The sequence below is a fragment of the Peromyscus maniculatus genome, chromosome 9 (genome assembly GCF_049852395.1).
Source record: "Peromyscus maniculatus bairdii isolate BWxNUB_F1_BW_parent chromosome 9, HU_Pman_BW_mat_3.1, whole genome shotgun sequence".
Taxonomy (NCBI): domain Eukaryota; kingdom Metazoa; phylum Chordata; class Mammalia; order Rodentia; family Cricetidae; genus Peromyscus; species Peromyscus maniculatus.
The window spans coordinates 55,974,072-55,995,745 of NC_134860.1; the positions used below are offsets into that span (position 1 = coordinate 55,974,072).

At 42.5% G+C, this 21,674-nt stretch overlaps 1 protein-coding gene across 1 annotated transcript in view; it reads left to right on the top strand.

Annotated features, from left to right (window-relative positions):
* Fgf9 (fibroblast growth factor 9) overlaps window positions 1–16,884 on the top strand; it is a 40,333-nt gene extending 23,449 nt beyond the window's left edge. Inside the window, exon 3 of the mRNA XM_006988438.4 lies at window positions 15,668–16,884. Coding sequence (XP_006988500.1) covers window positions 15,668–15,913 — 246 coding nt within the window. The 3' untranslated portion in view covers window positions 15,914–16,884. The remainder of the gene's footprint in view (window positions 1–15,667) is intronic.
* The last annotated feature ends 4,790 nt before the right edge of the window (window positions 16,885–21,674 follow it).

The following is a 21,674-nucleotide window of genomic DNA, read 5'->3' on the forward strand; positions in this document are numbered from 1 at the left end:
ACATTGGCCGTGGGTCAGGTGGCCACGAAGCTCCAGTGCATATTGAGTAAGTGTCTTTAAATAGAAACACACATAAAATGTGCTGGTACATTCACAAAAATGCTGTGGCAGCAAGCTCACAGGAGCCTCACCCCGTGTTCAGTGTTCTGGGAGACCCCACAGACGCTAACTCCGGTGAGGAATCAGCGTTGGCCGGATACACAAGTGTGGCCATATTTGCTTTGTCGTGTGGGTGATGGGAGGAGCCTACAGTTTTTACTCAGGCCTCAGACATGTAGACCAAGAGTTACCTGGCCGGTGAAAGGAAAAGCACTTGCTGCCAAGCCTTGCAGATTGCATTTGAGCCCTGGAGCCCATGGGGCAGGAGATAACTGATTCCCGTAAGTTGTTCTCTGACCTCCACATCCATGCCACGGCACTTGTATGTCTCTCAGGCTCTGGCTCACAAAATAACTAAATAAAACTGTAACAAAAAGAATAGTTTTTTTCTTTTTCTTTTTTTTTTTTTTGGTATAATAAATGGCCTACTACAGTTAGGTGTAAAATCTCTTTCGATTTTGCAGGAGGAAGCTTAGCTGTAGGGGATGTGGTCGAGGAGGTTGAGAGAAAGAGGCAGGCGTTCCTAGCAGAGGCTAAGGGACTTAGCTGTAGTTCTTGGAGACATTGGCTGCCAACTTCACCCTGAGCTGATGTCAGGCTTCCAGGCTGACTTTTGGAGGGTCCTCCCCTGTCAGCACCATAGCTACTTGAAGGATGTTGCCTCTGTAGGATCCTGTGACCCATCTAGGAGACGCCTTCAAGCCTCACAAAAAACTAACTCCACTAGAGTTAAGTGGGAGCCATTGCCCTGGGGCGGCCTCTGAAGTGCTGAGCCACGTGTTCCTGCTGTGCCTCCACGAGGAGCCACCTTGAAGTTGTGAGGAAACATCATTTGTCAGCCTGCTGGCCTGGTGAGCCTCAGAGGCACTGTGACAACCAACTGAGAAAAAAAAAAAAGCCTGCACTCTTGACAAGCCGGTGCTGCAGAGGGCTTCCCCGGGATTGCAGGGTTATGGCGTTAACTGGAAGGGGTACACTCAGAGCTCTCATCTGTCTTACTTTCTGTAAATGCTTAAAATCCAGACAGCCGCGGAGTCCCTCTGAACCAGTTTTTAGAAAGTTACTCATTGAACTATGCATCGAAGTGTGTGTGTCCTTTGCAAGAAAGTGCTGGAAACTCAATACAGTACTCAAAGAACTGGCTGGCCAAGGTCATTCCAAGGACGTGGCTCTCCTCGTGGTGCATAATGTGATTGCCTTGGGAGTGCCAGGTGACTGTAGCCTGCCTGGCTGGCCTGTGGCATTGGCCTGCCTCATGTCACCCCCCAGCCACCTGAAAGAAGCTCTGGGTTTCTCTTCTCACTCCCACCTTCCTTGTCTTCCTCTCTTCCTTCCGGTTCCCACTGTTCATCCTTTCATTTCCCCCTTACAGTGGTGCAGATACTGTATCCCAGTTGGGGGAAGTGGGCTTGTTTGTATCTCTTTTCTTTCTGTCTTTGGAACTGATTTCTGTTCACTGAGCTTTACGGGAGATTCTGGTCTTTGCTTTCCTTTATGAGCATCTAGAACGTGGATGTTAAGCATGGGGGAGTGGGAATCTAAGGCTTGGAGTCTTAGTTCTGCTGCTCGCCAGCTGTGCAAACATGGGTCCTATTCTATCACTCATGATTCATTCATTCATTCATTCATTCATTCATTCATTCATTCATTCACTCATTCACTCCTCCATCCATTCATGCATGCACATAACATATTTGATCATATTCACCCCATCATCCTCTCTTGTTCCCCTTCCACTCTCCTGAACCCTTTCTTTTCCCCAACAAGTCTCCTTCTTACGCCCATATTTTATGTGACCTCCTGAGTTTAGTAGAGTTAGTTGTATGAGCATGGATGGAGCATTATTTACTGGAGCATGGCCTCTTCCCGGTGGCTGTACCCCTGGAGAAAATGACCCCCCTGGCCCAGCAACTGTTAACTGCCTGTTAATTCCAAATGTTCTTAACCTTCCGAGCTGAGGCCTCGGACAAGGGATGACGATAGCGGCTGTCTAGCATTTTGACCACGGGAGGAGACACTGTCTGTGATGTGACCAGCTTAGCACTTGTTCCCTGGTGTTTGCCACATCCTCAAGAACCCATGTGTCTGTGCTGTGTCTGTGCCCTCTGGTGCTTCTCGCTGCATGGGAGACATGGTACCTGGTGTTTCTGCACAGTTGAATTCTGAAGTTAAGATTCACGACTTAGTCAAATCATTCTTTAAATGTCAGCCATAATGCCAATGTTTAAAGATTTTCTAAAGATCCATTTTTAAAGAATAATGCTAGTTTATTAATGTGAACACACACACTCACACACACACACACACACACACACACTCACTCCAGAACATGACATCTGGTGTCTTCTTCTATTGACTCCCATTTTAGCTTTTTAGATGGGGTCTCTCATTGACCTTGTACGTCACTGATTTGGCTAGACCAGCTACCCAGCAATCCTCAGGGGTCCTTCTGCTTCTGACTTTTCAGTGCTAGAGTTAGAGGCATGTGCCATGTCTGGCTGTGACGTGATGCTGGGGACTGAACTCAAGTCCTTACGTGGCAAGTACATTTACCAACTGAGTCATCTCCCCTGCTCAATAGTTACTCTCATATGTAGCTATTATTATTTTATCTACTTAAATAAAGGAAATTTCTTTTATTAGGAATTTCATTTACTTTGCAATTTTTTTTGGCCAGGTTTAAAAAAATATTTACATGTTGATGAATTTGCCAGGTTCCCACAGTAACCAGAATAACTACTAGAATAATTTTTTTTGGGGGGGGGGCAGTTAAAGTACTTTTTAATTTATGTGAAAATTTTATTTGTTTATTTGCTTGCTTGTTTGTTTTGAGACTGGTTAGCTTCAAACACATGACAGTCTTCCTGCCTCTCAAGTGCTGGAATTATAGGCATGAGCTACCTTTCTCTGTAGATGAGCTTTTTTTGGGCCACCAGCTCACAAAAATTGACACAGAGACTTATTATTAATTATGAAAGCTCAGCCAATAGCTTAGGCTTGTTTCTAGCTAGGTCTTATAACTTAAATTAACCCATATCTTTTAATCTACATTCTTTTACATGGCTCAGTTGCCTTTTCTCTGCATTGTCCATGCTGCTTCCTCTGTGTCTCCGCCCTTCTTCCCAGTGTCCTCTGTGCCTGGAAATTCTGCCTGGCTATTGGCCATTCAGCTTTTTAATTAAACCAATCAGAGCGACATGTCTTTACACAGTGTAATCAAATATCTCACAACATTGCTCAGCACAGCACATTTAAGAAAGGCCTCCGTGAATTCCTAATAGTGGGAGTGAGTCTGTTCCTGACTCTTTGGCCTGGTATCAGGACCCCTTTCCTCCTACTGGGTTGCCTTGTCCAGCATTAATATGAGAGTTTGTGCCTAGTCTTATTGTAACTTGTTATGCTGTGTTTGGTTGAAATCCCTGGGAGACCTGCTCTTTTCTGAAGGGAAACAGAGGAGTGGATCTGGGGGAGAGGTGAGATGTGTGGTGGGGGAATTGGGAGGAGTGGAGGGAGGGGAAACTGTGGTTGGGATATAGTCTATGAGAGAAGAATAAATTTAAAAGAAGAAGAAAAGAAAAGAAAAAAAGCAGTCTGAGAAAGCAGAGGCGCGAGCCAGTGACCAGCACTCTTTCCTTCATGGCCTCTGCATCAGTTCCTCTCTCCAGGTTCCTGCCTCGCTTGAGTTCCTGTCCTGCCTGCCTTTGATGATGAATTGTGATATGGAACTGTAAGGGAATAAATCTTGCCCTGTCTCCCCTCCCCCCAAAAAAAGGTCCCTATTAGATCTGGAAGTAAGTTTAGTTATACTGTAGAAGACAGAGGGGTCCCATGAGAATCAGACAGAGTTCTGCAAGTGTGGAGATGAGGACAGTCATTTATATACTACAAAACAAGGCTAGGTGGAAGGATTTGGTTCCAAAGTAAACAAACGGACTGATCTGAGCACTGTGGAAACCAGGAGTTGGGGATTCAAGGAACAGAGAGAATGCCAGGGACAGGCTCCCTTCCCTCCCAGTCTGAGGAGGATTCTCTGTGGGTATGGGTGGGATGGGGGTGCCAGAGGTGCCCAGTCTCTGCTTAGAGGAGCTGGAAGATCCAAGAGTCCTGTGGGGATAGTGCAGAACGACATGGGGTCCTTGGCATCATCAGACCTCCTTGGTGGTGTCTTTTCTATGTCTTGTGCACACATCCCACATTTACATATTGCTAACCTTTTACTCTCTCGTGGGTTTACATTCTTTTAGGCAGTTCATGTTACAGGGAGGTTCACTGGTCCTTACGGGAGCCATGTTCCTTGAGTGGGGGGAGAGGATGGAAAATGTGAGGGAAGTCCCAACAGTCACAAGGTACTTATCCTCCAAGGAGCTTCCCAGGGAGAAATCTGGGATGTTCCTTGTGACAAAGTGGCTGCTTCCTTCTCTGCCCTTGGCTCATCTCTGAAGTAGCAGCCCCATTCTCCAGGCTACTTTCAGCCAGCACTTCTGGGCTGCAGCCCCCCCCTCCAATGGACACCCGAGACAGCACATTTCATTTGGTTTGTCTATTTTTCCAGCCCCTTGGACATTTCTCTTCATTTCCTATTCTTTATGTCCTTTCAGGGTTATTGTGAAAGCATTCTGAAGGTCCTAAGTCTCAATCATTAGAGTCTTAGACTCAGAGGGGTCTTTCAGGGCTGGGGTGTAGTGTGGCTTGTAGAGCTTGCACCTATAATTCTGGGAGGCACTGGCTTCCATTCCCCCCCCCCCATACTGGGCCTTAGAACTCTCTCTGTACAATGCCCTCCTTCTACAGAGAAATAAATTGAAGCCTCATTGGTCATGATGGCGTGTTTCTGGAAGGTGCATGCCTCTACTGGGGGAAATTCTGTGTATTTTTTAGATCTTCAGAATTTATCTTTGGGCTTACGTTGTCATTAAATCTGCTGATCTTTCAAGCCCTTTCTTTTTATTTCTGCAAACTGTGCGCTGAGTTTAAACGGCTTTGTTTATCTTGGAAAGCCTCTTCATTTTTCATTTTTGGAGTCCACCCCCCAGCAAACTATCTGATGGTTATCACAGAAACCACGTGGTTGTTGGGTTCCTCTGTCTTTGTTGGGTATCCTCCTTGAATCTTTCTTTCTTTCACTGACCTCACAGTCTCTTAGCTTGGTTTCTCTTCATTGTCCATCACCCTGGCCCTTCCAGGGCACCTGTGCTCAGTTCTCACCAAAGAACATTTCACTGATGTGTTTATAGCTTTTACGTAGCTTTTGTGTGTGTTTTAAGTGGTCATTGAATGATGTCATTCCTCATACCAGGTGTAGTCTCCAGTGAAAAATGTGCCCCATGATTTGTTTTTCAACTTAGTGTTCTAAGATCTTAAAAAGAACGTTATCAACTTTTTTTTCTCTAGGTGTGTTTATAGAAGAATTAGAATCACATCCGCTGGGCCTTAGCACAAGTCTAAATGCTCCTGAGAGCAAAAACTAGGCTTTCTAAATGCATATTCTTTTCTGCATGGAGCAAGGCTTTCTCTGTGCGAACACCTCTTTGAGAATGTGCAGGAAGTTTATGAGCTGTGTGATTTGCTAAACAAAGATTCATTTTTATAAGCAGCTTCTAAGGAAGGCCCCTGAACCGTCTCACTCGTCCTATTTGGCAGAGCAGATCTGTCCTTGGCAGCTTATTTATTGCCACATGGCGAGCGAGCCCGACACATGGAAGATGTGTGTGTGTGTGTGTGTGTGTGTGTGTGTGTGTGTGTTTGTGTGTGTATGTGCGTTCAGTGTCTCTGTATACTTGTGTGCTTGTATCCAGATTCAGACTAGGTCCTTGATTGCTTCCTACATACTAAAGTAACTCGATTCTGAGGAGAAGGTATTTTTTTTTAAATTACATTTTTAAAATTATTTTTAGAAAATTTCATAAAATATAGTTTGTTCATATTCTTTCCTCTCCCCCAAATCTTTCTAGATTCTACAGACCTTACCTCTTTCTTTCTCTCTCAACTCCTCCCAGAAAAAAAAAAAAACCAAAAACAACAGAAAGCAAAGCAAAACAAACCCCACAAGACAAAAATACACCAAACCATAGCAAAAAAAAAAAAAAAAAAAAAAAAAAAAAAAATAGTGCACAAAAATCATGGAGTCTGTTTTGTGTTGAAAAACTACTCATGGTCATGGGCCCTGCCCTGGAGTGTGTTGAGATACCCAGTGTCACTCCATTGGGGAAACTGATTTTCTCTCTCCCAGCAGTACCAGTTACAAATAACTTCTTGGTCAGGGGTGGGACTTTGTACTTGATTTTCTGGAAAGTTTTAAACTGGAAAGTGCAAGTTTTGGTTTCCTTTCTTTCATGTTTTTTTTTAGCTATGGGAAGAATGCAAAGATTATAGTAATTCTTAATTTTCTATGTAGCTTATAAAATTAAAAATACATGAAAACACTTAAAAGTTTTATTTAAATTTATTACTTAATTATGCATCAATTAATTAAAAATTTTTTTTGAGATGGGAATCTCATTGTGTTGTCCAGGCTGATCTAGAACTCTTAGACATAAGGCATGCTTTTACCTCAGTTGTTTTCCAAGTGGTTGTCATTGTAGGTATAGACCACAGTGCCTGGCTTAAATTAATGTTTTAATCAACACATAAGAACATAAAATTTGTACATATTTAGGGAGTACCATGAATGTATTGTGTGCTATCTATTTTATTATTTGTGTGTGTGTAATTGAGGTTAAACCCAGGGCTTTGTACATGCTAAGTAAGCACTCTCCCGTTGTGTTTTCTATGTAGACCATTGTGCAATGTTTAAGTCAGGTAAAACAAACATGTATCTCAAGCGTGCATCATTGCTGATGGTAAAGCATCAACATCCTTGCTTCTTGCTTTTTGAAATCGACAGTGTATTCTGACTATGCAATCACCTGACTGTACAGAGCCTTCCTCCTACCTGTCTATGACTTATACTCATTGGTCAACCATCTCCCCATTCTTCCCCCTTCTCATGCATTTCTGATACATTTTGATAAGGCAAAAGGCTGTTTGTGTTGACTTGCATGCAAACAACTCCATTGTTCCCATAATTCCAGAGGTAATAGAGATGGCCAGAAATATGGAATCCAGGCAGGTCCATCCAGAATGGTGGGGATTTAAAGAGGTTTTGAGAAACAGGACTTAAGGTGAGGCATGTTGTGGGTACAGGGTTGGATCTGAGTTGGAGCATCTAACAACATAAGAGGAGGTGTCCTCCCACTCCTCTTTCTGTGTTGCTTTCTGTCTAGTTGGGGACTTCTCCCAGGAGAGGACAGTTAAAAGACCTGGCTTCTTATTAATGGTCCTTTTGTCATTATACTTAATCACCCTGGTCCTTGCAACAGCTCCCATTAAGGCTTTACTGCTGTATTATTAATGAGGAAGAGTCATTGTGGTTAAGGGAGGTTTAAATACCTCGACTGTAACAAACAGTAGATATGAGAATGAATGGCTACAGCAAAGTCATTAACTCCGGAAACGTTCAGGAGCTTTGCAATTAAGTCATTGTCATGCATTTCCCTGCTCTGGTGGTTTATATTGTAGTAGCCAGCTGTTTAAGGGACCATCCAGTTGAGTAAATGCAGTCATTTACATAGCGTGGTTAAAGCTGTGCCATACATTCATGTGGAAATCATGTTTTAAAATAGCACAAGGCAAGGCTGTATGTTTGCAACAAGAACTATTATTCTGTTTGAAACATTGTAACCTCGTTCTCTCTCTCTAAAGCAGCATAGATTCAAATTGAGCACAATAATGCCTGTGTGGATCACCTAGTTTCGTGCTGTCTAATTTTTTAAATTGGTGTCTAGATAAGCCTGTGTCTGAGAGGAGGCTTGGGCATTCTCTACGCTGCACTATACTTTTCACTACATTATCTCATACTTTGCTTTAAACAGCAATGGTAAAAGTTTTGAAGTTTTAATTTTAGTTTTTCCCATTGCTCAGAATTTGATGACATAAAATGAAAAGAGGTTTCCATAGCTGCTAACATTCACCAGATTTTGTTCCAAAGCATGGACTTTAGTAGACTTTTGAATTAAATCCACATTCTCCACCCAAGTCTAGTGATAAAATCCAATAGTTCAAAGATAGGTATGCCATAAACAGCTATAGTTAAATAATCTAAAAAAAATTTAAAACATGGAAATACAATAAAACAAGAATTGATCACTTTATAGTGGAATACTCTATAAACTGTCTGCATTGGAAACATGTGGTGAGTTTTAAAACATCTGCGTTCTATAATTCTAAAAAGTGTACAGTTTATTTGAAGGCCCACGCTCCCCTTCTGCACACAAGTAAAAAGACAGGTTAATACATTTTTTTCTAGTGTTCCAATTTGCATGTGTTTATCTATTTTTAATTAAAGATAATTTTGGAATAGAAACACATAACTTAAAATATTTACCTCAACTAAGTATTCATCACTTAGAGCTGAAGTGTGCTCATAAAGAAACGGACCATAAATCTTGGTAGTCTGTCTAAAGCAAAGATCGCACATTGACCATAATCCCCAGTGAGAGGGAGAAGTCATTTGTGATATGTACCTGGCATAGGGAAGTACCGGGGTCTTTTACTTTCAATAAAAATCTTAATTTTGATGGAAGGCTGCGTGTCAGAGCGGTATAGCAGGTGTGGCTACGGAAGTCGTGGTGCCACCGCTGGACTGGCACCGCTGCTTTTACAGGCCAGCGTCAGCATAACCTCTGTCACTTACCTGACGTTACAGAGTCCTCTGCTCTATGACACCAGGACATGTCTGAGGGTTAGGCTGTTTTAAAGTTGAACAATCACCATGTTTTCTGGGCTGCCCAGAAAGTCTGTGTGCCTCTAACCAATGCTAAACAGCCCGTGAGGGAGAGAGCCCCGCCATAGTGAGCTGTGCAAACGGAAGTTCTACTTCTTAGCTTTTCTTCTATGTTTAAGGACTTTTTCATAGCTTGAAAAAATGTGCAGTGAGGCTCTTCTGGCTGTGTAGAAATTTGTTCATGCGCTCTCTTTTCTTCTCTCCCTCTTTCTCCTGCAAAACTAATGGTGTGTGTTTAAAGTTACACATGGCGGTGGGGCCAAGGGGAAGCACACGCAGCTCTGCCTGCTGCCACTAGCTCCTTCGTCAGGTGACCACCCTAGTGGTTGGTGGCCCTGTGGGAAATAGCAGCCCATGTCCCACAGGTGAACAAAGCTTCAGGACTGTCAGTCAGAAGCAGAGTCAGGTCCTGAGGGGGCAGTGGCTGAGTAGGGCTTCTGGAAATGTCCTGCATCCATGTCTTCATTGCTGTGATGATGAGAGACCATGGTCCTGAAGGGGTGTATCACCTCACCTTTGGGCTTCCTGCCCCCACATATTTAACTGGAAAATGACGCAAGCTGCATTCCATTGCTCCATTTCTGAGAGAATGGTGAGAGGTCCCTCATAGCATCAGGGACGCTGTTGGTCTCAAGGGTCCTTACTACAGATGGAGCATCGGTAATAAGTGTTGGAAATTCTTGAGGGCCAAAAGTTTTTGGAGTATTTGTAGAGATGTGACCAGTTGAGCTTTTCTCTCCCTCGCCCCCAGCCCTCTTTTGGTTTCTTCCCTTTCTTTCTTTCTTTTTTTTATTTTGTCATCAAGACAGGGTTTCTCTGTGTAGCCCTAGCTGTCCTGGAACTCACCCTGTAGACCAGGCTGGCCTTGAACTCACAGAGATCCGCCTGCATCTGCCTCCTTCAGTGCTGGGATTAAAGGCTCATGTCACCACACCTAGCCAGCTGAGCATTCCTAATGAAAAAGTATGAACCACTCTGAAATATGAAACTTCATGAGGGCCAACACCATGTCCCCAAAATTCAGACACTAGAAGCTTTTTAGATTTTTTAGATTTTCAGTTAGGGCTGCCTGTCTTGACCTAACCTTTTAAAGATAAGGCTGTTGAGACTTGAGGAAGGACATAAATGGCTACCAGTGTTTTCTTAGTGAGCGAGGGGTGAAGCCAAGGTGTGAGACAAGCCTTCTCCCAGGGTGTGAACAGTTCTCAGCAGCTGGCCCATCTCTGCCATAAGAAAGGAAGGCCTCCATGCAGCCTGTGTGCCCAAGGGGCAAAGGGAGCGGGAACTTCTCCGGAATCCTGGCTCCCCACAAGGAGAAATCACCCTATACTTTTAAAATAAGGATTTATTTTTGCAATATTTGTCTGATGATATAATTTCCGGTGGAGAGAAAGAACTTCCTTCATCTGAATCCGTACTTCCCATCTCCCTGCCGCATCCTTTCTACAACCAGAGTCTTAACACCCATTCTGGATTTTTTTTTTTCAATTCCATTTCATCAACAGGAAAAAATAATTTCACATAATTGTTTAGAAAATTTCCTGAATTTTTTATTTTTTTTTAGCCAGGAATTAACTTGCTCGTGAGGGCACTGTCACACAGACGGGAAGTGAGGCCTGGAATATTGACTGATGGCTGGACCACACCCTTTTGTTTGTCTCAAGGACTTTCATAGAGATGGGGGTGGGGATCATCAGACTCAGGCTGTCTCCTCAGTGCAGGAGAGGGACTGCATTTTTCCAGAAGCCCCTTCTAGATTCACTGGCAGAGAGAGTGGAGGATTGCCTTTTGCTGTGCACTCCCCTCCCCGCTCCGTCAGCTTCACTAGTGGGAGCAGTCCAACTACAAGTGGTACTCTGGGTGGCGGATGGTGGCTCCCGTCCCGCGTCCATTTTGTCCCTCTGAATCCCGTGTGAGTGGGCTGACCTTTTCCTTGTTTCAACTCACACAGGGCATGTTTGTCTGATGAGGTGATACTTGGTTAAAAACCTCAGGGCTGGGTGGGGCTCAGTGGGAGAACCCTTGTCTAGTGTGTGCAAGGCCTGGCATTTGATCTCCAACGTCATGAAACCCATTAACCAAACCAAAACAACATCAAAAACCTTGCTCATGCTCTTTTGGCCATTTGGAAGAGTACTATGAAGAAGCTGGTAGAAGCTATTTGATGATGTTTCAGGCCTTTGGGTTAAGAAAGAGATGAGGAGGGGCCAGTAAGATGGGCTCAGAGGGGAAAGGCACTTGATCCCAAGGCTGACTGCCTGAGAGTTAGTCTCCAGGACCCACACGGTGAGTGAGAATGCAAATTGTTTTCTGACCTCCACACATGGCCCATGACATGAGCCCCGCCCCCTAAAGAAATGTAAATAAAAAAAAATAAAAAGATGAGGCAAAGCATGACTTACGGTGAACTGTCGGTTGATTTTGTAAAATTCTGTCCTTTTCTCTTCAGCCCTCTTGACTTTTTGACAATGGGAGAAGGTGAATCTATCCAGCTGGCTTTTCCTAAACTTAGTGTATTAAGTCATATGCTTAATGTATGACTATCAGGGGCATCGGTGTTTTGGTGATAATATGGAAAGTATATTGTGTGGCCTCGGTTCTGAATGACAGGAACAGAAGTATATGGCCTTATTGTTTCTGATGACAGTTGTCCCTCCGTATCTGTAAGGGATTAGCTGTAGGACCCCCTTGATATACCCAGATCCGCCCATGCTCTCCTCGTTTGTAAAAGGTCATAGTACTACATAGAAGCTACAATACTTCCTGCACATCATCTCTGCATAACTCAGAATCCTGAAATCAGTGTCCACACTCTAGAAACACCTGTTGCAATGTGTTTTGGAAACAGTGACAAGAAAGACAGTACATGTTTGGTCCTCATGCAACCAACACTCCAAATAACTTCAGTCCGTCACTGGTTAGATCTGTGGCTGCAGAGTCTGTGGTCCTGACTTACTTCTTTTCTCACTTATCCAAGGTGTCAAGTGGATAAGAGCAAAGCAATTATTTTTTAAAAGTCACTTTTCCCTATTTTTAATGATGGACACAAAAATACACCTAAAACTTAAGTTTCTAGAAGAGCTTTGTTCCTGCCCATCTTGTGTCATGTCTCGGAGTTGACCCTGGCCTCCTGTCTGGTCTTGAGTTTCAGAGCTGGTCTCTGAAGACATCCTTATGATGAGAATTTTGTCCAAGGAGATATTCACGCGGTACTTTGGGGGAGGTATGAGGTGATTGTGGTTATACACTTGGATGAAAGGCTTGATCTTTAGCCTATTGGTAATTTCCTTCTTGCCTATGTACCTGTGAATTTGATGAGGGTAGCCGTTAGTTCCAGTTATGGTTATAGGGAGAGTCCAAGGTGCTGTCACCTGTGTTCTTCACGAGGATAGTGTTGCCTCTGGAGTAGCATCCAGCCAGGACCAGCACCAGCACCACTTTCCCTGGTTTCATGAACTTTCCTATTTGGACAACAACAAGCAGAAAGGATATAAGAGCACTCTTAATTTTAAAACAACTAACTAGAAAGGTATTGATTTTAAAGGTTCCAATTGTGTGGTGATAGGAGCCAGAGGTGGGAAGTCCCTTTTCCTCCCTCCCCTAGGAGCAGCCTCAGTACACACACTTCAGCCCAGAGTGTGGTCATGATGTAGGTAGGATGTGATGGATGTATCATTTCTGATTATGGCTGACATGACGGCATGATCTCCACACTGTAAGGTCATAGAGCTCAGGGAGAGAGGAAGGGGAAGACATTTAAGAAAGCAGAGAGATTTTCTTGCAGTGGGAGTGGAAAACGGAGACTAGCTTTCATCTTGGCATCTTTGCACCCGATTTGTTTTTACTATGTTTGGAAATATTCTGTCAGTCGAGAAAGAAAGCATTATGGCTATCCCTCCTGACACCCCCCCCCCACAACTTCTGCAGATGCAACCATCGTGGACTGAAAGCACTCCACACATTTCTGTTGTCTTTATTCCCTGAACCAGGGCTTTAAACTATCCCCACTCATGAATGCTTTGTGCTCCCGAGTGTATAGGTATATAAAATAGGAACACAAACCAAACACTTGCTAATAATAAATCACAAAGAAATTTTGAAACACTTCTTTGGCCTATATGTAAAGATGAAATCAATTTGTGTGTTAGTGAAGTGGATGTGCTTATTTGTGTTTACACAAAGACTTAAATTTTGGCTGAATATTTGTGCAGACACAGAGGACTTTTAGTGCTTTTCAGAGCTGACCAAGATTTTGGTTTTCTAATCGTCTACGCTGAGAATTCTGCTTTGCATAAATACATAGTACAAAATGTCAGAAGTATGTTTAGAGCATTTCACAAATTGTTGGAAATTCTATTCTAATCTCAAGCCAAAATTTATTTTTTAATAAGACTTAAGTCATCGACTCAGGTTTTATGAAACTCACACAATTTTAAAATCAAATGTTCTAATATAATACAATCCAAAGATGTTCTAATTTGAAGAACTTAACACGTTAAGGTGGAAAATATGAAAAGTCTTTGTTTCTCATGATTAAATGGTGTTGTTTTTACAAGAGCAGAAAAGTTTTTATGTATGGTGAAGACATTACAATTCATCGTACTTAACAGCCTAAAGGCTGAGCCAAGGTACTCCAGGCCATTGCTGGTTGGCCCTGTGTGGCCCACAGCATGGGCAGTACAGAGCATGCGTGATGTGTTGTTCAGAACGAGGCTGCAGTGAAGTCCCGCGATGCGGCGTGGGAGAGCGCCGGCAGAAGCGAGCAGGTTTCTTTTAAACTTGAGTTTCCATTAGTTTTGGTTGTTACACGTTTGGAGATCTTCTCTGATTGCCAGTTCTTTTTGTGACCCCCATGTTCAGTTCCACAATCCCAAGGGGGCCACACCCTGAAGTTTAAGAAGCTGTGTCTTCAAAGACACCATGCAACTACTTACATAGCATTTACTCTGTATTAGGTATCAGTAGTTATCTAGAGATAGTGTCAAGTCAGCGAGGATGTGGTAGCTTCTAGGCGAGCACACCATTTTTATGGAAAGGGACTTGAACAGCCACAGATTTTTGTGAGACATCTTGAAGCCAATCCTTTGTGTGTATCAAGGTACAGTGGATATCTTAAAATGTGGACTGAGAATGGTCTGCCTTAGAATTCTCACAGGGAGCCAGGTCGGGAGGCAGAGCCAGGGTGGATCTCTGTGAGTTCGAGTCCAGCCTGGTCTACAGAGCAAGATCCAGGACAGGTACCAAAGCTACACAGAGAAACTCTGTCTCAAACAAACAAACAAACAAAAAAAAACAAACAAAAATTCTCCCAGGGATTTATTTGTTTGTTCATTTTTGAGACAGGGTTTCTCTGTGTCACTCTGGCTCTTCTGGAACTCACTCTGTAGACCAGGCTGGACTTGAACTCAGAGATTCACTTGCTTCTCCCTACAGAGTCTGGGATTAAAGGCATATGCCACCACCCCCTGGCTCTCCCAGAGATTTTAAAAACAGCCATTTTGTAAATTTTGAGATCAGAATTTTAAGGGGTAGAGGCTTCCATAACCCACAGGTTGAAGACAGGCCTTGGGCAAAAAAGTACTGCCCACTGGAGCTGCAGTGTGAGGAAAGGCTTTGGAGAGCAATCCGTGTAACAGGATGCTCCAAGAGGCCACTCACTGTTAATACTGCAGACATCAGTGTTCTAACAAGTACTTTATAAAAATATGTTGACAATGAGGTGGTTTTTAGAGTCTCCACTTGGGCAAATCCCTCCCAGGGAGGTTACTAGCCAAATGCTGTGGTGAAAATGAGAGTGGCCAGTGGGTCAGTTGTCCTTTGAATATAGTGATTGACATGTGGAAGAGACCCACGAGACCGTGTCTAGGCCTTGTCAGCAGATTGAATGTTTTCATAGCCATCAAGGTGCTGCCTCTTTCTTGACTTTGTTCTTGACATTTCTACATCGAATTTTGAAAAACTAATGTGAATATTGTCTAAAAAATTCAGTATTATGATTTTCTTCCATTCCCCAAAATGTTCAGAATTTTTTGTGCTTTAGCCATTTTGAATAAGAAATTCAAATGTCATTAACTTGATAGAGTTAAACAGTTTTTGAAAAAATGCATGGACGTATTTAAAAATGGGTTTTTCATTTTTGGTGGTGGATAAACATGTAAAATTTACTTGATAGTGAAAGTGCAAAATCCAATGTGAAGCCTCCCAGCTCCCGTTCTGACAGGGAGCCTTCCTGTCTAGACAGTCACTGAACTGTGCAGTTTTTGAGTTGTTAATTTTCATGTGTGGTTTTTTTTTCTTATTTGCAACTTTTCTTTAATAATGAAGTTTAAAATAAAAAATGATTTTCTTATTAGGCTTATTTGGTTCACGCATCCTTGATTTGGAAGTAAGTTTGAACTCTGAAATGTCCCCACATTTAAACATTTTTTTTTCAACACTAACATGATGTCACAAGTGGAAAATTCCATATTATGAGAATTTTAATGAAAACATATGATGTAAGATTACCTTCAGGCTATGCATAGAAGGTGTATTTGAAACATAAGTGAATTTTGTGTTTAGATATGGGTCCCATAGCCTAGATATCTCATTATGCATATGCAAATATTTCAAAATTAAAAAAAGTTTTAAAGTATTCTAGTCTAAAGCTTTTAGGATAAAGGGGACCCAATGTGTGTATAATTGCTTTTTAATGAGGCAGCTATATTTTGCAATGTATTTATTTCCTCTCTTTTTTTTTTTTGACAGGAAAAATTAACACAAGAGTGTGTATTCAGAGAACAGTTTGAAGAGAATTGGTACAACACCTACTCGTCCAACCTGTATAAACACGTGGACACCGGACGGAGATACTATGTTGCATTAAATAAGGATGGGACTCCAAGAGAAGGGACCAGGACTAAACGGCACCAGAAATTTACACATTTTTTACCTAGACCAGTGGACCCTGACAAAGTACCTGAACTATATAAGGATATTCTAAGCCAAAGTTGACAAAGACAGTGTCTTCACTTGAGCCCTTAAAACATAACCACTATCAATGCTTTCCTGCGGTGGGTTCTTAACGATTAGCAGGGCCATCACCTCAGCTCCACCGCTGCCTAACTTTGTCGCATGCATATGTATGATGGAAGCTTGGATGGGGACTTGCTGATTTGCTCTGCACTTACTGGCTGGTCCTCCTGGAGGGCTGCCTGGGGCCACTTGCTTGATTTATTGTGACAGCGGGGGGAGCGAGGCTGTGAGAGAGGGTGCGAGTGCATGAGTGGGTGCGTGGAGCGGGAGAGCGGCGCGCCAAGAGGACAACGGCCTGATGCATGCTGGGAAATAGACACGCTTTTACATTTTTGATCAGTTGAACTTCATCTTATATCAGCACAGCTGCCATACTTCAACTCATCAGGATTTTTGGCTGGTGGCCTGCTCAAGGGAACACTGCCTTTCCACAGCCGTGGAGGGTGCAGTCTCACTTAAAAGACGGTCAGTTCATTCTCACTGGTATCATAGCCCAGTGAACTTAAAGCAAAGACCTCTTAGTTTAAAAGGAAAAAAAATAAAAATAAAAAAAAGAAAGAAGAAAAAAGAAAAAAAAGAAAAAAAAAAGAAAAAAAGAAAAAAGGTTAAATTTATTTATAGAAATTCCAAAGGCAACATTTTATTTATTTTATATATTTATTTATTATATAGAGTTTATTTTTAATGAAATATGTACAGGCCAGATAGGCATTTTGGAAGCTTTAGGCTCTGTAGGCATTAAATGGCAGCGTCTGCTATGAACCTGTGGTAACTTCATGCAAGTAGGTATACAAGAGATTCTAATGGCCCTAATGTACTAAAGGCGACAATCTATTTTGTGCCCATATTATTGTAAACTTCTGCACATCGCTCATGACACTGAGTATTCACTCTTCAGACTGCTTGTTTCATAGCTTACCCCAGAGGATTAAAGATAAACTGGGTCTCAACCCTTCATTCCGTGTCTGTAATTTTCCTCTCTCGTAACTTAGTGTAACTGGGTGGCTGGAACGTATGAGGGTCGGTGTATGTCTTACTTGTTTTAATCTATTGCAGAGTGTACCAAAGCTAAGCAATAACTATGCCTTTTAATTTCAGACCACTTCCATGACAACAAGACTAACATCAAATATGGTACTGATTTAAAATTACCAAGGGAGAGGAAAAAACATTTATGTAGTACAGATTTTCTCCTTCTTCTTCTTCTTCTTCTTCTTCTTCTTCTTCTTCTTCTTCTTCTTCTTCTTCTTCTTCTTCTTCTTCTTCTTCTTCTTCTTCTTCTTCTTCTTCTTCTTCTTGTTCTTCTTCTTCTTCTTCTTGTTCTTGTTCTTGTTCTTCTTGTTCTTGTTCTTCTTCTTCTTCTTCTTCTTCTTCTTCTTCTTCTTCTTCTTCTTCTTCTTCTTCTCTTCTCCTCCTCCTCCTCCTCTCCCTCCTCCTCTTCTTCCCCTCTCTCTTTTTGAGGCAAAAATCAGATGAACAGGATCATCCTTGTAAACTTTTTATTTGTGTCTTGGCTATTGAATATGGAATTATACAAGGACCCTAGGGCTCATTACAACATCTTTTATGGAGATTGCATTTGGTGTGAAGAACTGTCATAATTACATGGGGCTAGTACCTTTCAAGTAAAACTTGCAACATGAAACCAATAAATCTTTATCAGTAATGACATTAGAGGGGTACTGTACTCATTGCCTGAGCTTTCTTTTCTGAATCCGTCTTTAAGAGTGCTCAGAGAGGAGGTAACTGTAAAACACTGTTTACAAAATCTTTTATAACATTCTATACTGAAAAGCTTAAGAATACATATTTATTTGAGAGCAAAAATTCTAGAACTTGCTGTTGGGCAAGGGAGACCACTTCTCACTATATAATAAGGTGAAATGAGCCAAATTCTTAAAGCAATATTTAAGAAAAAGGAATCTATAACATTCTCACTTCCTAGCCAGTTAACATTGGGGAATTGAAAGTGACAGTTAAAGAATGTGTTCGAATTTACGCAGCTAATTTTAAGATGCAATATTCTGGCTTTGTTTTGCTTGGATGCACATTCTTGATGGGAAATGAAAGCATGTCACTGGCAAGCTAAAGCTGTTGTGAACGTGAAGTGCCTGACTTCCTGTTGTGAGCAAATCCAGCCCTCTATGGTCCAAGCTGGAACACGTGGTGATGTACCCTGCTGATGAACATTAGGGAGGAGCTGAAGGCTCATGTTTAGAATTGAAAGATGTCTTAGAGAGAGGGAACCAGAAGCTCTGTGAAACAGTTGATAGGATAAAGATCAGAATGTCCTCGTTATGGACGGTCTTTGGATCCTTCCCTTCCATTTTCTAAACAGGCGCTGTGTTGAATTTTGAACAGTGTTCCTATTTGTTATTTAACTCTTTGCTGCTAAGATGTAGACATATTTAGACTTCCATTTCCCCAAAAGCATTTATTTTATTTTTACTGAAAAAGATTCAGCATTTGACCACAGGAAAGAATCGGGTTCGTATGATATCATAGCTGTATTATCTGAAGGCATCGATTTTAAAAGACAGCCATTAATAGTCACAAAGTAGCGAGTGTTCCAGAAAATTAGCCCAGAAGAAAGAAAAACAATTGTGCAAAAACTAAACATTTTCCATACATTCCCAGAAAATGCTACTTTAATGTCTATTTTTGGACTTTGTTTTGGTACTTTTTTTTTTTTTTTAAGCAAAATGTGTGCTTTTGGTAACCAGTACAATAAACTGTAATGGTCTGTAAATAAATAAATATTGATGTATGCAATTTATGTAAACAGGCACTCTGGGAGAGAAGATGGCTCAGGGTTTCTGTGTGAGTACCACCCTGGGAAGTAGACAAATCATCCCCCGTCTTGGGTTTGCATCCGGTTCGGTTCCTGCTGTCAGAGGGGCAAGGCCTGTTGGATGGCAGCCCCGAGCCGCCGTGGGCTGGGTGGCTCCAGCCCACAAACAGATGCTCAGATAGCCAAACGACTCTCTCGTTGGTGCCAACACTGGCATCGCGGTCAAAGACTTAGCCAGGGTGGACTGAACCACCTTCCCATCTGTCATGCAAATGTCCCTAAGCAGTACTGAAGGACATGCCAGGTCAGCATTGGGGAACCTGTCCTGCCAGGTCCTGTTTTGTAGATAAAAGAATGGCTGCGGTTGGTGGTATTTTCACTATTTCATCTCATTAACACTGCAATATTGTGTTATTTACTTGATAATCTGTAATTGTATGTAAATACATACAGGATTCTGTACTCTGTGTAAATACATAATTACAGACTTTGGAAAACTGGTAGTTTTTACTTGATGTCCGTTGTGAAGGTGCTTCAGATTCTTTGCCTACGTGAACCAGCGGAAATTTCAGAACAGTCTCTTTGCCTTAGTAGCTGGCCCATGTAGTGAAAATGAACTGAGGGGCTGGGGAGTGTGGAGGATGGGGAAGAACAAGCATCTTCATTCCTCTCCACCCTCTTGTGAGCATTTGATGAAGAAGCCAGCGATTTTCTGGGATGAAGATTAATGAATTTGGAGTGAGCCAGGCAGCATGCTTGCCCGGTGTTTCCTGGACAGATGAACGGACAATGGCGTTTGGTGGAGGTCAGATTCTGTTTGCTGCATCACTTGACCTTGAAATGTGCCAAATTTAGACGCACTGTCTGTGGTCACATGCACAGAAGAGCACTGAAGTGGTGGTGGTGGGGGCAAAATGCCAGCTGAATCCCCAGGACATGAGCCACCAAGGCCCCTCCAGTGTGTGTGTGTGTGCCTGTGCAGTCCCCATGCCTGCAGAGACTGATAGTGTATTCTTGAAAGTGGAAAGGGGAAGCATGATAACAACACACTCACTGTCTCTGCCTTCTTCAGGAGACAACCCAGAATCCAGTGATTCAGGATTGTTAGAACAGACCCCGATCACGGAAAGGTTGGTTAAAAACCTGTGACCAGAATCTCAAAACTGATTTCTACATTACATTAAAACAACAAACTTCCTAGTATACTTCTGTGTTTGCCCTTAGATCTTTAGAAAAATGTTTGATGGTGCAACCTAATCTTCATGAGAAATGAAGCTACAGAAACAAAAATATAGATCCTGCCATATTTTTCCTTGGGAAGAAAGTGGCAATAAGCCATCCTCACGAGTTATCATCGTCCACTGTCATGGCTATCAGGTCATGGCACAGCTGTGCCGCTGTCAGGTCAAGCAAGTGTTGGCCAGCCTTCTTGGCTATTTTGGTTCATAGTAAGGGCATTCTAAGAATTCCCTTTGTTCTCCAGATACATCTCAGTTTGCATTGTGAAAAAAATTATTAAGATTTAAATTAGGAATACTTCCAGGTTTACTGAATACCTGAAAAAGGCAGTGGCACATTGTGGTTGGGATTGGCCTTTGTCCCTTGTACTCCCCTGAAATCCTTTAAGTCATGTTTGTGGTTGTGGTTGGTTCCCATTGCTAGATGTGAACTTAGGCAGGAAAATTAGCCGGCAGGAGCTGAGGAGCTAAAACATTAGGTCGTATAATGAGAGTATCTAGAACTCAAGGACTGATTTTCCCTCTGCACACAGGGAAGGGCAGCTTTATTGATAAGGCTCATGGCTTAAGTCGGGGAGACCTATCTTTTTTGAGTATTTATGCAGGACTTTTCATAACCATTTTTCTGGGATGTTGCAAAACATTCTGTAGACTCCACCTGGCCACTGCCTCTGGCTTCTAGCCCAGACATATGTGCAGGGCTGTAAATGACAGCTTTGTGTGATTTCTGTTGCTTACCACTAGGGGCTTTTCCTAGTCTGAGAGGCTGGTGTACTGCTCTTTCAGAGGCAAGCAATACTCCAAATGTTCCTGTACTCCCCAGCTGATGACGCTTTCTCCCTCTATTTTTCTTCCCTTCCGTTTCCCCCTCACTCTTATCTGTCCATTCGGAGGAAGTGACTCTGGTGACAAGACACAGTCACTGATGGAGTCCACAGATAATAAGGAGAGATCATGGTGCAGTGTTTGTTCCGAATCCAGGAATAAGGAAGAGTCAGGACTGGAACTGTAAAGTGCACATGATCCGACTTAGAGGCCTCTAGGGTGGTGAGGTCAAAAGTGAAATGTGAGGGCTGAGCGGGAGTCACAGAAGAAGTAGCTGCATGTTCTCTCGTGGCTTGCGTTACAAAGGTGCCTTGTCTGTTGGGAATAGGGGCTGGTCACATCTCTTCCTGATAGACAGTGGCTGGGCTGGAGACTCTCACAGGGTTTCATCAACCTTGTGGAGAACCGTGGGTTTCTGGAGGTCAAGGGGACCCCAGTCTTGGCCTCTGACCACCCCTACCTCTGGGACTTACCTGTGCCTCCCATTCCTGGTGCTAATTTGCTACTCTGGTTTCTATCCAGACACAGGTGGTCCTTCCAACTGTACTGATCAATTCTGCTCATTTAAAATTTCCTGTCACGTTGACTTAATATCACAGGAAGTATTGTAATACAACAAAAACTTAAAACAAAAGAGGTGAAAATATAGCACAGTCTTTTTAGATACTCAGTTCATTCTTTAAGTAAATATTCATTGAGTAATAGCTGAATGACATTATGTGGTACAGGGGATGAAATAATAAGAACAAGCTGGCTGTTGTGGCTGGATTTTTACCCATGATTTCAGTGCCCTCCAGGCTGCAGCAAGAGGATTTCTGTGAATTAGAGGCCAGCCTGGGCTACATGGTGAGTTCCAGGATAGTCTTGGCTGTATCATGAGACTCTG